This window comes from Oxyura jamaicensis, chromosome 23 (genome assembly GCF_011077185.1).
Source record: "Oxyura jamaicensis isolate SHBP4307 breed ruddy duck chromosome 23, BPBGC_Ojam_1.0, whole genome shotgun sequence".
Taxonomy (NCBI): Eukaryota; Metazoa; Chordata; class Aves; order Anseriformes; family Anatidae; genus Oxyura; species Oxyura jamaicensis.
The window spans coordinates 86,159-102,690 of record NC_048915.1 but is presented as its reverse complement, the minus strand read 5'-3'; the positions used below and the strand labels follow the sequence as shown (position 1 = coordinate 102,690).

Below are 16,532 nucleotides of genomic sequence, written 5' to 3'. Positions count from 1 at the left end.
AACAAAACCTGACCTTGTTAAGAAGATCTTTCAATTCCTCCTGTGTTTTCACAATCTTTTTCCAGTGTTCAATCTGCTCATCCTTCACATGTTTCTCCTGCAATCTATAATAGGCAAAACGCAAGAGTCAGCTCAGTATAAAATCCTAGCAGTATTAAGAAAGCTCATTATTATAATCTCACTGGTGTAATGCATACAAGCATATAGGATATTTTAAGTAAATACTAGTACAGGAACTAGAAAATTCATTAAAAATTCTGTAAATAAATGATACTTGACTGGCTAAAACACAAGCCTGAAGTTGCCTGATGTTATTAAAAAGCATATTATAGATGTCATTACTTTTCAGTTGGAGTATCACAGAATCACGGAATTGTAGTGGTTGGAAGGGACCTCAAGAGATCATTGGGTTCAATCCCCCTGCCAAAACAGGGGTTCCCTAGAGCAGGTTGCCCAGGCAGGCAGCCAGATGGGCCTTGCATATCTCCAGAGAAGGAGATTCCACAAGCCCCCTGGGCAGTCTGTCCCAGTGCTCCGTCACCCTTACTGTGAAGTTCTTTCACATGTTGTTGCGGAACTTCCTGTGCTCCATTTTTTGCCCATTGCCCCCTGTCCTGTCCCCACTGAAAAGAGGTTGGCCAAATCCCTCTGCCTCCCATGCTTCAGATATTTGTAAACATGAATAAGATCCCCTCTCAGTCTTATTTTCTCAAGGCTGAACAGACTCAGGTCTCTCAGTCTTTCCTCACAGGGAAGACACTCCAGGCCTAGTAAGTAGGTAGTAAGTATACCAATGCATATTAAGTCTATTATCTACCATCAGTTACTGTAGTAGTGACTGTCAGGAAGCTTTCTAACAACATGTTTGCTACTTTAAACAAGAAACATGTAAGCAAAAACCTAGAAGCAGCCAAACAGCTAGTAGCATCACAATTATTTCATATTTCTTTTGGACAATCCTCTGTAAAACAGGAAATTCCACTGTGAAGAATAAAGTCACTTACTGTATGACAACCTCCAGAGCCTGACCTAGGGAGACAGGCTTATTATTGAGAACATTAAAATCCAGCTGATGACTGAGATAGGAGGTGGCTTCCAACAGACGATTGAATTCTTGCTCCACCATTTCATCTTTCTCTTTTGGAACCTAGGAGTCAAAAAAGAAAGTTTGCGATAACCTATTCACAGGTAAGGAGAGAAAATATAGGTCACAAAACCTCTCAGCCTGTCTCAGACAGAACACTGGAGCAGTAGAGAACATTTTAACAGAAACCACAACAATAATATATTACTTTCTCTACTGCAGTCTAAATTCACACCACCTCATACCTAAAATTCAAAATGTTACCATTCCTCAAATCAGGGGAATGAGCAAGGCTGGGTGCAGATACCTTTCTTCTGGGCACCACTGTATGAACATATGACTTGTCCTTAACTAGGGTAAACCTTCAAGAATATAACAAAAAAAAAAAATGGCTCAGAACTGCACTTGTAAAAATAAATTTAATACCCTTAGCTCTCTCAGATGGCCAGACACCGAGGACTGTACAACATAAAAGTACTTTGCCAGGATGTCTGACCCGAGAGCTACAAGGAGAGCTGGCAAATGATGACCATAACCAACTTCTCTTCTATAATTAAATCAAACCAATGTATGGACACACAAAGATTTTCTTATTGGCAGGTGAGTTCAGCAATAGTCCCTTTCATAACATCCTTACCGGATGAAGAGGTATAGGGCAATTCTCCTCAAGACTGAAACTTAAAATTAGAGCCCCAGTTTCAAGAAACTGATGGTAATTGTGACGATCATTTAAAGCTCCATCTTCCAAGCTCGAGCTTAAGTATCTATTTTAACAACACATGCCATCTGTGAGGAATGAGGAATCATTGCCCAAGCATGCAGAGATAGCATGACAAGAAAAAAAAAAAAAAAAAGAGCCAGAATCAAAACCGGCATGTTCAACGAAAGAGCTCAGACACAGCAGCAGCAAAACCAAGAAGTATCAAGGATTACAAAGACGTACTGCTGAACCTAGTAGTAATCTTGTGGTAATGAACACGGAGAAGACTACAGTATTCAACTTCTCTGTCTCAGTAATCATGATTAAAGTTCTGTTCCCAGGCCTTCAAAGTCTCTCTTCCTAGTAGCAGTGTGTGTAAAGGGACAAGATCAATAGTAGAGAAAAAACAAGTTAGGGACAACTTAAGCGAGCCAGATGTATACAAGTTAATGGAGCCAGACATTACAGAGGACAGAAATAAAGCTAATTAAGACTGTGAATCCCAGTTCAAGAATACTATTACATAACTGTTGCATGCATTCAACCAGCTGGAAGTGGTTAGTCATTTCTTTATAAATCAAGAGATAAGTAGAACAGCCAGAAAGGACTTATTTCAGGGAAAAACAGTAGTAGCAACATCAAAAGTGCAGAAACAGCCAACAAATGCAGCAGCTTGTGCAGAACGGGGCCCATAGTTGAATACATATCTCTGTGGCGGTTTCAGATCTGGTGGTAACATGGTGTAGACCCTTCCACCCACAAGTGTTAGAGGAGCTATGCCTGATATGGTGAAGACTTCAACACAGACAGAGCTTCAGATGGCAGATGCAGCCCTCTGGGTCCCTGAGTGCAGGGAATGCCTGGGGCCTCTCCCTAAGAGAAGGAAAGATAGCCCTGTCCTGCAGAAGATGTGCCATTTTGGTGAAGCTACACTGTCAAGCAGAAAGATTAACCAGAGGAAGAAAGCAGGCTGCATGGTATTCAGAGAAAAAGAAATATAAGTAAACAGGATCTTCTCTGTCACTGCTTGAAAAGCCTGTGACCCCAACTTGTTGAAGTAAGCATAAACTCTGAAAATGAAGGATGGAAACTGGTGACTTTTGGCACCAAATGGAAGACACCTAAGGGCTTACAAGTACAAAACAGGTTAACCATGACCAACACTGAGAAGCTAGACATGCCTACAAACAATGAAACTAGTCCACCCAACTCTAAGCCACACAGGGCCATCAGGTATAAACAGTGAGTCATCACAATGTGAGATAGAGGCACCCAGTGGTTAATCCTGGAAACCATTTCCAGGCACACAAAGAACAAGAAAGATACCAGGAGTAGTCAAACATGGATCCATCAAGGGGAGGTCATGCCTGACCAACTTGATAAACTCCTACAATGAAATGACTAGCCTGATAGATGAAAGGAGAGCAGATGTTAGTCTCTACCTGCACTTCAGGTCTCCCATAATATCCTCATAGACAAGCTGTTGATCTATGGGTTGGACAGGCAGACATGGATGTGAGTTAAAAACTGCTGGCTGAATGGCTAGGCCTAGAGCGTTGTGATCAATGGCTCAAAGCCTAGTTGTAGGCCAGTAACTAGCATGTCCAGTTATGTTCAATTGCCATTAATGACAGGGCAGAGCATACATACCTTCAGCAAGTTTGCAGATGATACAAAACTGAGAAGAGGAGGTGATACACTGTAGAGTCATGCTGCCATCCAGAAGGTCCTTGACAGGCTGGAAAAATAGGCTAATAGAAACTTCACAAAGTTCAACAAGGAGAAGTACAAAGTCCTGCACTTGGGGATGAACAACCCCAGGTACAAGGACATGCTTGGGGCTGCTGAGCAGGAAAGCAGCTTGGCAGAAAAGAATATAGGGGTTCCTGGTGAACACCAATTTGAACATGAGCCAACAATAGAAAGAAGGCTATCTGTATATAACAACCTGGGCTGCACTAGCCAAAGCACTGCTAGCAGGTCAAGGGAAGTTATGCTGTATTCAGCACTGCTGAGGCCTCACCTGGTGGTAGTATGTCCTGTTCTGGACCTCCCAGTACAAGACAGACATGGAGATACTGGACAGAGGCCAGTGAATGGCTACAAAGATGATTAAGGGACTAGAGAATGTATCCTAGGGCTACAAAGATGGTGAAGGCCCTAGAGGGGAAGACTTACAAGGAGCAGCTGAGGTCGCTTGACTTGTTCAGCCAGGAAAAGAGGTGGCTGAGGGGAGACCTCATCGCAGTCTACAGCTTCCTCATGAGGAGGAGCAGAGGGACAGGTGCCAATCTACTCTCTCTGATGACCAGCAATAGAACCTGAGGGAATGAAGTCAAGCTGTGACAGTGTAGTTTCAGTTTGGATATCACGAAAAGGCATTTCACCCAGAGGGTGGTTGCGCAATTGAACAGGCTCCCGGGGGACATAGTCACAGCACCAAGCCTGTCAGTTTCAGAAGCATTTGGACTACGATCTCTGACATATGGTCTGAATTTTTGGGTAGACCTGTGCAGAGCCTGGAGTTGGACTCGATGATCCTTGTGGGTCCCTTCCAACCTGGGACATTCTATGATTCCTATGAGGAAAGGCAGGAAAGGCTGAGAGACCTGGAACTTTTCAGCCTAGTGAAGAAAAGGCTTGGGGAGATCTTATCGGTGTCTATAAATACCAGAAAGGAAGATGCAAGGAGGACAGAGCCAAGCTCTTTTCAGTGGCGACCAGTGCCAGGACAAGAGGCAATAGGTATAAACCAGAGCACAAGAGTTTGTCTGAACACTTCCATACTGTGCAGGTGATAGAGCACCATAAAACGCTGCCCAGAGAGGCTGTAGAGCCTCCATACTTGGAGATATTCAAAAGTTGTCTGGACATGGTTCTGGTCAAGTGGCTCTAAGTGGTCCTGCCTGAGCAGAAGGGTTGGACCAGATGACCTCTAGAGGTTCACTCTAACCTAAACAATTCTGTGATTCTGTGAAAAGGTAGAGTCCCAGTACACCAGACAACTGTTTCAAGGAAGAGAGAGACAGACAACTGCATAAGGAAAAAAAGTAATTGGACTGGGAGGGAGAAACAAACAGGAGTTTGGTTTCCACAAAATCTCTGAAATCTGAAAGTTAAAAACTCACCTGAAAAAACAGCTTTTAGAAAAACAAGAGCAGATATGCTAAAATACTACTACACTGCCTCAAGAGGGCACATGCTTTCATTACTACCTCCCCTTCTTCCTGGAAGCTATCTCATGCTTGATCTGTAGGCGGAAAACAAATACATTTGAGATGCTATTTATTTTTAAGAGATTTATGAAAATAGTATCAGACTTACAGCTTGTCCATTTGCTTCATAAAGTGGGCATTTTTGTTTGATCTTAGCCAATTCCATATTCACTTGTTTGCTGACTACAGCCATGGGATTTCCTCCTGGAAAACATTTTGTACAGTTAGAGTACTTCTGAAAAGTCTGTATTTAATTAAAGAAAAAAAAAATCACACTATAAGCTATTTTAAAATGAAAAAAACACCTGCTCACCAACACGTAAGGGACAATTTAAAAAATGTTGACCATAGAAGTGGGTGGCATCAACGTTTGCAAGATCAAGAGTTTATAGCTATAAGCATGTTTTCAAAATGTCCACAGAGTGTTTGAAGACCAAGGAAAGTTTCTGCAATTGCACAGTAAATTCAGGAGCTTTGAGTCTGCTGACATGTAACATTAAGAATTCAGTCCCTAAAAACATAGTGGAACATCAGCAAGCAACACTAGTAAATACAATATATGAAGATGAACCATGCACACCAACTCTACCTGGAAGATGTGTAAATAAAAATTATTAGAAAGTCTAAGAGATTCCATGTAGAAACACGAGGAAGGCAGAAATCACTAAGCATCAAAGTCTGTAAATAAGGCAGAGGATAGGGAAAGCACTGACACAAGTAGGAATTGGCATATAGGGGAGAAGTGACATGGATTTATACTGCAAAGAAAACCTTTGGGAAAAGCTTTGCAAGTTAGCTTTGCAACGTTCTCTCATTCTGCAAACTGACCAATATGGAACGTTAGTTCAACCCACAGGGAATTTAAGCCACACTAATACCTTCTTGTCATTAGAGATGCAACCGGACAAGCAAAACAGTTTTGAAGTAGGTTCAATAAGTTCAAGTGTTTCAAATTCAGTGACCTAGAAGGTACTTGGTGAACTAAAAAAAAAAAAGAGTTTTTCCACAGTTTATTTGCTAAAGAAAACTAACAAAAAGAGAACATATCCCACAACTTCAGTCTTTTGCCTTCCTGAATTTTAACTTTTTCAGTAGTCATCCCTCCTTTCCAGATTCAGAAACATGAAGGATGCCCTTCAAACTATCTGCTATCCCCTTCAGTACAGCAAGATTTGATTCAAGTTCAGGACTAAGGATAGATTCTTCTGGGAAGGAAACACTCATGATGAAGAAAACAAAAATATTAGTCTTTCACTAGGAAACCTTAAATCTGTTTTACCATGAGTGTGCAAATTAAATACTCTGGAAACCGTTCCTGTATGCAATTTAATACAGACTTAACTACAAGACAGGTAGGTTACCTAGCAATTCAGTCCTTGGACCTCAGCTCAGAGGCCAGTGGCAGCTGAGTACAGAAGCTTTAGAAAGACTTGCCCATTAAGTGTAGTGTACCCAATGGAGATACTGTCTTATAGGAACTAGGCAAAGGAACAGACACACAAAAGGATAGCAAGCCAAGGAAAGAGGAAAGAATTCCACAAAGCACAAGCAAACCAAATAAAATGCTTTTACAACAGCTTAATGACATAACAAGCACCTGCACAACTTCAGTGACCAATCAAACCTAGGGCACCAAATAAAAATCCCAACTTCTGGCGTGAGCTCACATTTATTACGAAAAATCACTGATGGAAAATGCTAACTGCCAAAGAGGTCAAACAAGAACATCTAGTTCTGGTGTTAAGAAACAATTATTTTGGCTAGTAATTGAAATAGACTAAGACTTCAGATTTGTAGCATCTTGACCTGCAGATTTCCTTGGCATCCCCCTGGTTACTTCGAAAAACTCACCAAGTCCTGTTACCACCATTGCTCCTAGATCAGCTACATAGTTCCCTTTGCGAAATGTAGCAACTCTTCCTCCTACTCGGTCCTTTTAAAAAGCACAATATATTAAAACCCTGGTAACACATTCAGCAAATTCATCTCAAGTCATCACAAGCTTCTACAGAACATGCACTAAACATTCTCACAGCCAAAGGTTCAATAAACAGAACAGATTATTTTTTAAAAAAGAAGCTCTGCAAATGAATACTTGACCTCAATTAATTTGCCTGAGTTAACGGATAAAATGCTTAAGTTGAATTAAAAAATTTAAGAGAAGTTTACACTGACTTGTACAGCTAGACTTATTGTGATTCTAAGAAAAATCCTTCATTGCCAATGGATAGATTAAGTTACGTACTACAGTTCCTCTCTCCTCTTCCTACCACAAATCCCAATAGTCACCCTAGAAATTATTTAAGTGTGCCCGACAACTACATTTAAGGGTTAGGAACACCATCTGACAATTTTTCATATTTATTTTCTGCCAAAGAGCCAGCTATAAATCAGGCTGACAACCACAAATCAACAGACCATTTTAGAAACAGGGAAAAAAAGGGTTTTATCCTTGGCACACTGACTAAAGAATGACACTTCTGTTCCTACCACAGTAAACTTAGAAAGAAAAAGCAAAAGGCCTTCTTTTCCTATTCTCAGTCCAGCTTGAAGGATGTTACCTGGCAGAAATCAATTAACTGGGAACAAATATCCCATACAGCTACTAATTCATATGATACTGTAAATTCCGATTTTTTGTAATAAAATCAGAAATTCAGAAGCATGTAAACGTTACTGGTAGTCTGAAAGTTACAGAAAATGAGTGGACACAAGGAAGTTACCTGCAAATCATTGAAATCTTAATGCATGAAAACACCAAACAGCCTTAAAAAAAGGGCAAAAATAACTCAAAAACACTGAGTTTCTCTAAAATATCCTTCTGCCAAATTTATGTACTGGTCATAAAAAACGTCATCTGATGCACAAAACAAAACCCAAATTACATCACGGATTCCTATCTTCCATCTTAAGAAACAAAACACAAAACCACGATGCATTCAGGTGTGCAAGAGAGACCTAAATAGATTGTCATGTTCTCCTTTGCTCTAGTGGTATGCAACCTAGGAAGTACACAGCCTGCAGCTCTTGGTACCTATGAATAAGAGCAGTAGCTAGCAAAACAAAGAAAAGTCTGACACATTACTCTAATAGAAACAACCTCACACAGTCTGTGCTAGAAGCGTCCCAGGCAAACATATTAACAAAACGAAGTCAGGAAGTGAACTAAGATAAATTCCAAAGTAATTAGTCTATAGTTTCAGTTATTTAAAATTAGTATTAGTATTAAGCTGTTTCTAGTTGATTAGATATGAAAAAGTAGGTCAACGAGATTCTACTTAGAACTAGTTATAAAAGGTACATTATTACTGAAAGAATAATCAGCCAGTTCATGCCTCAAGCAAATCTAGCTCTACAAAATTTCACAACTTACGTTAAGCATGCAGTAATAAACAAGGAATGAATGAATGATTACATGAACAGTGCAATAAATCCCACCTAACTACATAATGCAATTCCAAAAAAATGATTGTATTTTATGGGCAAGTTCTTGAAATACAGATTTGCATTCTACTTTCCAATGAAAAAAAAATCAGTTCTTAATCACCAAAGGAAGAAGATTCCAGATATTACTGGTGGTAAGCATATGGCACTAGCACCTGACTATACAGTTCTCTCCTGACAAAGCATTAGTCAACTCCTAATGAGAACATATACACTTGTTCTCTAGTGAGACATGTTTAGTACTCCCATACCTTCCATCTGTCTGCAAGAAATGAGTTTACCCATTCTCAGCCATGCTGCTGGAATACTTAGTCTTATGGTAGCGCCAAATGTAGTTACTGCTTAAATTTCATTATAAAAGTAAAATAGCACAGATATTTATACCCTGGCTTCCAGAACTGTGACATCCATCCCAAAACTCTGCAACTGACGAGCTGCTGCCAACCCTGAGACTCCAGAACCAATAATGATCACCTTTCCAGTCTTCTTGGCTAAAGAAAGGGAAAAAAATAAGTCATAGGCTATATACGTGCATCACTACAGTGTAAGCAGTCAAGTTCAAGTTGTGTCTAAGAGACATCAGGAATGATAAGCAGCTTTCTTCTCATTGGCAATTCAGGCAGTAAAAGCTTTTTAACAAACTGATTAGCCACAGAAATAAAATCAAGGTAAATATTTAAGTAATATGGTAACAGTAAAATACTTCAAAAATGTTCTTGTACCTGTTTCATTAGACAAGTACAAGAGAAATTGGTCAGTAGCACATCTATGATGAGAAAGAAAACAGCAGGAAAAAAACTATTTGAAGAATCTGATTCTTATTAATTTCCGTGGTACAAAGTATCACAGCTTTATTTCCTCCTAACCCGGAAGAACAAAACCTGGAAAGCTTTGGAGCTGGATCGAGATGTTCATCAGCATCTCTTATCCTACAGGAACACTTAAGTTTAAGTCTTGTGAATTTTCTGTTTATTTCAAGTTAGTTATAATTGAATGAATAAAACTTCATGTAACTGTTATTCTAGTAAACGTTAGACATTAGCTACTGTTAACATCTAAATTCCTTTTAATGCAGGTTAAGTTTACTTCGTGGTCATTCTCCATCAGTCATTCATTTTGCACCTGTCAACTACCCTTCAACCATCTTCAAACTTTATATGCAGCAACTGCTTTATAAAGCAGAAATTGAAAACAACAACAAAAAAATCTACTAAATCATTCAATATACAAACACATTAGAGAGAAAGACTCCTAGAAAAGTCTCCAGAGAAATAACAACCACCACCGGCTATAAAAGCTGGTGTTCTAAGTCCTTAAGCAAAGTTCAGAAATTGCTTATATGATGCTTGAATTTTACAAATAAGAGAATTAAGTACAATATGGTATTTCTATCTAGTTCTTCCAATGAGGGGATAGGGTAACTCACTAGACAGAATAGGATAACTCATTAGACAGTTAAACAGCCACAAAATTATCTACAGGAGGTTTGCTAAGATTTTTCCCTCTTAGAAGTGCTCAACTTAACAACACATAGCTTCTCCATGCCAGAATGAGAACCATGAACATCACAGAAACACAGAATGTTAGGGACTGGAAGGGACCTTGAAAGATCATCTAGTCCAATCCCCCTGCCGGAGCAGGAACACCTAGATCAAGTCACACAGGAACGCATCCAAGTGGATTTTGAATGTCTCCAGAGAAGGAGACTCCACAACCCCCCTGGGCAGCCTGTTCCAGTGAAGATCTAGCCAACGAAGATCTAGCCAGATGTCTTGTAAGCTTATTACTGTCACAGCACCACAATCCTAAAAATAGACTAAAAGGTGCTCCAAAATTCGTCCTATCAGATCACAGAATAATAAAAACAAAACTCCATCTAGACACAGCTTTCAAGTTCCTTACTTGGAAGGGGCTTCACTCTTTTGTAGATACCAAAGTTGATTAGTCCATGCCGCTCCAGATAGCTGTGTACTCTGTGAACTAGCACCGTATCACCTAAAAAATTGTAACATTTTAAAATTACTCTGTATGCTCAGCAGCACATAACTATTAGAAACATTCACAACCAAGTATGTCACAGCAGCAACCCAGCAAAATCACACTGAATGCATCCATTTCTGCACCCCCAGTTGCTCTACAGAAGAATCAATATTCCTGACAGAAGATAGAGGTAAATTTTTTCTAGAAACCACAAATTGTTTTCCATGCTATACTGTAGTTTTGAATATTGTCTGGAAAATGGGCAGCACTGAATTTTTAGTAATGCCACTAATTCACTATTTTGCAATATTTGACAGCGTATGTGCATTCATTTCAGCATTACTTTCTTTTAATTACCTTTTTTTTATAGATCCCCTCCATTCTTTTCCAGTTTATCAAAATCTTTTTTTGAAAATGGTGGAAAGTCCTATATTTGCAAGCTGTAACTCCTTGCTCTTGTATTGTCTTTTGTGGTCACACTGTTCAAAACTGATGCAACTTCTGAATGTCATCCAGAAAGCTTACAAACAAGAAACTCTCACAATATCAAACCACCATTGAGTTGTAACAAAATTAGAAAGCTGCATGTGAATTTACTTGCAAGAAGCTTCTCTAACATCCTATCTCTTATCAGCTTTTGTGAATTCCGCTATGGACAGTTTTCTTTACTAAAGGAAGAAACTTTGAAGCATTAGCATATTGCAGTATTTCATTTTGTAGCCAAATGCTCGTCAAGCATTCATTCCACATAAAGAAAAGGACCTATCTGAAGTCCTCTCTTGACTTTGAGCCACTTTTTCCCAAATCTGAAAAATTGAAGTGATATATAAAGTATAGTTTTGTCAGTCAAAAACTTGACTTACTATTATAAGGTGCTTCTAGTTGCTGGATAGTTGCCTCAAATGTCAACTGAATCTTCGGGTTATCCAACCAGAGCTGAAGCTGTTAAACAAATAGTAAGACACATTATTAAGCAACAAAGTAAGCGTTCTCCATGTACACGTTTGTACCAAACACTGACAAGAGATGAAGTGCTGTGACACATCAAACCTTCTGTAGTGCTTTCCAACATGCACCAATTGCAAGGAACCTTGCCTTCCAGTGCTCTTTAATGTACAATACAATTCATTTTACTTACCTACAACATTTTAAATAGGTGTAAATATGTCAAGTTAGTAAACTCCTAATCACGTGTAAAAGAAAACATACACCAAAAGAAAAAAAGCTCCAAGATACAAGAGCCAGAATGCTTCATAGAGCCTTCTTCTAGGGACATTGACAGGCTAAAGACATGAACCTCGAAGTTCAACAATGCCAAGTGCAAGATCCTGTATCTGGGTAAGGGCAACCTTAACCACAAACAGGTTATGGTAGAGAATAGGCTAGGCAGAAAATAGGTTGAGAGCAGTCCTGATGAAAAGGACCTGGGGGTGCTGGTGGACAAAGAAGCTCAACATGAGCCAGACGTGTGCTTGCAGCCCAGAAAGCCAACCATATCCTGGGGCTGCAACAAAAGAAGCGTGACCAGCAGGGCGAGGGAGGGAATTCTTCCCGTCTGCTCTCACGAGACCCCACTTGAAGAACTGCATTCAGCTCTGGGGCTCCCAGCACAAGGACACAGAGCTATCAGAATGATCCAGATGAGGACCACATACATGATCAGAGGGCTGGAGCACCTCTCACGTGAAGACAGGCTGAGGGAGTTGAGGTTGTTCAATCTGGAGAAGAGAAAGCTCTGGGGAGACTTTACAGCAGCATTCCAGTACCTAAAGGGGGCTGCAGGAAAATGGAGGAGGGACTCTTTGTCAGGGAGTGCAGCGATAGGACAAGGTTATGGCTTTAAACAAAAACAGGGTAAGTTTAGATTAGATATCAATAAGAAATTCTTCACTATGAGGGTGGTGAGGCACTGGAATGGGCTGCCCAGAGAAGCTGTGGATGCTCCCATCCCTGGAAATGTTCAAGGCCAGGCTGGATGGGGCTTTGATCAACCTGGCCTAGTGAAAGGTGTCCATGCCCAATGATCTTTGAGGTCCCTTCCAACCAAAACTGTTCTGTGGTTCTGTGATTCTTTCCACTTGCATGGCCAGTATTTTGTGTGATACTTTAACTGGGCTGGCAACATGAGCCAGCATCTGACTTTGCAGCATCGAATTTCACATTTTTGTAAAAGCTACAGAAGTAACTGCCATCTAATTAAGTCTATTTATCTCAGACCTTTAATCATCTAATCCATCTTCACCACAATAAGACAATACCATGGAATATATTGAGCATGTACACACAGGGAATAGAATAGCACAGTTCAGTTGGAAGGGACCTAATGAAGATCATTGAGTCCAACTGCCAGACTGCTTCAGGGCTAACCAAAAGTTTAAACATACTCTTAAGGACACTACTGAAATTTAGATGACAGTTAGACTTCAAAATAAAGCAGAAATAGAATTAGAGCTGCCAGTGTAAAATAAATGTGATTTCATGCTAGAAAGAGTCATAAAATTAGTCACAATTGTTTTCCCTAAGAACTACTCCATGACACTGAAAGCATATTTAGCTGTTCAGCATGTAACTCTAGGTCATACATAACATATTCACACCATTTTACATTCCAAAATTACTCTTGGGATATTTCTCTGCAATTACACTAGTGAACTTCTCAGTTTCTCATAGATAACACAAAATGGAGATTATACAAGCATAATGAGGAGGAAAGTTTCCATATAATTTGGGAGGGCAACCCATGTAACTTTACTTTTATTTAAAATTGATTTCAACTGCTACATTATCATCCAGTTACACATAAGAGACTTTAGCATTTTTTTGCAGCTGCTCCTAATTTTATGACCTAAAATAACTTGGTATGTGCAACAAATGATCATCTCTTTTAAAAGTTCTGATTTTTAAAACTAAACCTTTATAAATACACTGACCAGTGCAGGCCTTACAAGATTTCTAAAGGCATGATATGTTTCAACTAACAGTAATTTAGCATGGGATTTCACAGCATGGGGGGAGGGGTGTTACAGGGGATATAGAAGATCACATGAGCTGGATCTCCTTTGCCCACTTTCTTACAGAATCCTTCAAAGAACTCAGGTGGATCATAAAAGTATGACCTTCCTTTATAAAGCCTACCATTAGCATTCCAAACTATGTTTTCACTAACCAGGTCATGCACTCGATTCTGTATTTGTTACCATTGGAAATATCAGACTCACTAGTCTAACTCCTTGGAACCGAGTATTCATGCCCTTGTCAATATTTTCAATTTCCTTGGTAATATGCCAGCTATAAGCAAGAGGATGCATGCTGCAGTTCATAGCTCTTCCAGAGTTTTGCTGGGCACTGGGTTTATACTACCACTCACCTGATCTGCTATTCTACGACTTCTGCTAGCCTGACTGAAGATCCACTGAAGTCCAATCAAGAAAGGGATTCCTGCCTAGGAACTTCTCTAAGCTCCTCCATAGCAATTAAGGCCAGAAGATCAATGACACATTTTTGCTAATGCAGTCCTGCAAATTCTCCTTCCAAGCATTCCTTTAAATCCTAGTAATTTCTTAGTGTCAGTGGAAGGCTTCTGTTTCTCATGCGTTTGTAAAGGGATTTATCACTGTACACATTGTGCAAACCGTTATTAATTTTTTTTTGCTTCCCTTGGTCTGTTTTTATGCTGCTAGAATTTTGATGACTCTGTTTCTTAAGTGGTCTTCACAAACATGTCTCATGACTTCCCTCCAAGGGTTACAACTTCGGTTAGAGAGAACTTTCACTGGGAACTTAGTAGTCACACTCTGCACATGACAATGCCCACAATGCCTAAATTTCAACTGAGTAATTCTTCAAGCATTGGGTGCTACTGTCATTAATAGACTGTGATGCCCCTTGACAATCTAAAATCTGTGAAAAAAGGATGGGAACGCAGACAAAAATTCCATTGTCTTATGGTCAAGAAAGGCTGCTTTCCCAAAGATTTTCAGCATGAAGCTTTATTAAATGGTTTGTAAGTTGTTTTCTCTCTTAAATATGGTACCAATAAAAAAATTAAAAGTTTTTTTTTTTTTTTTTTGCTTTACTACTATTGATTTTTCTAACATGATGTTTTCTAAAACACTTTAAGTACAGGGGAAAGCGATGAATCTTGTTTGCATGCTGAGGAATCTAAAAACACTCACAATTTAAAAGAATCGCCAAAGACAGTACTATTGTTTAAGTTTTATTAAGGTTTAAACTTCAGGCATGCTTGAATAACCTCTCCAACTAATTACCTTAACATTGCATCTTCTTTGTTTTTAAGTAGCATGGAAGTTTTATATCGAGCAGAGATTCTACAAACATTCAGAAGCAGACTTTCATTTGTTCAATAGAGACAACTCTTATGAAATTCAAGTTGAAAAGTAACTATTCCATTCTGAGAATACGCAACGACTGACTTGATGTCTGAGCACATCAACAGAATTCTAAGTAAAAAAATATGTAAAAGCTGACAGTTTTTTTTTTTTACCTTATTCTAAGCAATAATATAAGTATTCTACTGAAACTTTAAGCTGAGACCAAAAATAGAGCATTCATACCAGTTTTCTATTTGTTTGCTTTTTAAAAACTGTATGAGCTCAATCACATAGTTTTGAGGGCATTATGACCATGTTTTGGATATTGCAAATACGCTATAGATTAAATACAGTTTCAGAGCACTGCCTTAATTGAGAACTGAGTAATACCTTCTTTAGCAACTTAGAGCATGACAGGATGCCAGAAATGAAACACCACCACCAGAAACGCAAACATCTACTAATTATTAGACATGGTAACTGCCAAAAACTCTTTGCAAGGTACTCTGCTACACAAATGCCCTATAACTTTATCAGCAATACTTTTACAATACACTTACGGTGCGGTTCCTGATGTACAGAAACACCTTCTGGGTCTGCTGTGGCCCACTGATTATATCAGGGAAGCAGGCAGCTTCTTGAGATGTCATACGGTCATGTGGAAGTCTACTCTGGAAAGCTGCGCCCTCCACACCTACAATAAAAAGACAAGTTGTCTACAAGCACTGTAAAGGAACTGCTACATGAGTATTTTTTACCCTACCTTTCCTAGCTAATGTATCTAGAATAGCCATGAGGTGACACGGTGGTTGATTTCATGACATGCTTTCACTTAGTTTTTATTTGTTTCTGTAGGACGTGCTGCTTCCCACATCAACAGTTCTTTGAATTACAGATATCATCTAGGGTTAATGAAAAAGCTATACTATGGCAAAAACAACCTGAAAAATAAAAGGGGACAGCAGAATGCAAAGATAGCAAAATATCAATAAATCATAGCTGTTTTAGATGCTGTCCTTCATTTGTGTAGTTTCTAGTTTCTGTCAGAGTTTGAAAAACATTTAGGAGCCCATTCAAAACCCAAAGACATATAAGATACAAGCACAACAGCCCTTCTCACCTGCTTTCCAAGGGTTTAATTTGCACTGATCTTCTCCTCAAACTAGAGGAATCCATCTTAGGTACTTTTGCATTTTTATACATATGCACAACATGCACTGCAATGAAATATAATCCTACTTGTGCTATTCCTAGAACCCTCCCCCCCCCCCCAAGTACTACCTATCAACAACAACAGATTTCTACCTTTTCATGTTGAAGTCTCCGTGTGTAAAATAATGTTAAACAGTAGACATTTTATGTGAAAATACTTTGTTCATAAAGGCACCGGTACACCTCATAATTCAAACAAAAACACTGGCTGTGAACTAATAATATAGTTATGGTACCTTACATGCTCCAATTTCATTAGAATGTTATATAAAGCAACAAACCAAAGCATAAAGCACTGAAGTTGCATAAAGTGCTACAGCATAAATGGAGCACAGAGTGAATCTTGCAGGCACAGCGAGCAAAACAAAATATTGAGATGTCAAATACAGCAAGAACTATGTAAGTCTCAGATGTCTAAGGAAGTGACTTAAGATCAAGACAGACAGAAGAGAGGTCTTGAAAGATATAAGCCAATACATCCCGAAGGGGGAAAGAACACAAGAAATGCAGCAAGGTTAAGATCATTTGCTGAAACTGGAATTGTTGAAAATTGCAGTAAGTATCAC

The 16,532-nt window shown here is 39.2% G+C and overlaps 1 protein-coding gene across 2 annotated transcripts in view; it reads right to left on the bottom strand.

The window, feature by feature from the left end:
• The window catches only part of KDM1A (lysine demethylase 1A), a 47,893-nt gene that overhangs the window by 20,629 nt on the left and 10,732 nt on the right, over positions 1 to 16,532 (bottom strand). For both annotated transcript variants that reach the window (XM_035345444.1, XM_035345445.1), the window contains 8 exons: positions 15,315 to 15,448; positions 11,287 to 11,365; positions 10,346 to 10,438; positions 8,828 to 8,934; positions 6,851 to 6,932; positions 5,109 to 5,203; positions 1,005 to 1,147; positions 14 to 104 (listed from right to left, as the gene is read on the bottom strand). In XM_035345444.1, the coding sequence (XP_035201335.1) occupies positions 14 to 104; positions 1,005 to 1,147; positions 5,109 to 5,203; positions 6,851 to 6,932; positions 8,828 to 8,934; positions 10,346 to 10,438; positions 11,287 to 11,365; positions 15,315 to 15,448 (824 nt within the window). The remainder of the gene's footprint in view (positions 1 to 13; positions 105 to 1,004; positions 1,148 to 5,108; positions 5,204 to 6,850; positions 6,933 to 8,827; positions 8,935 to 10,345; positions 10,439 to 11,286; positions 11,366 to 15,314; positions 15,449 to 16,532) is intronic.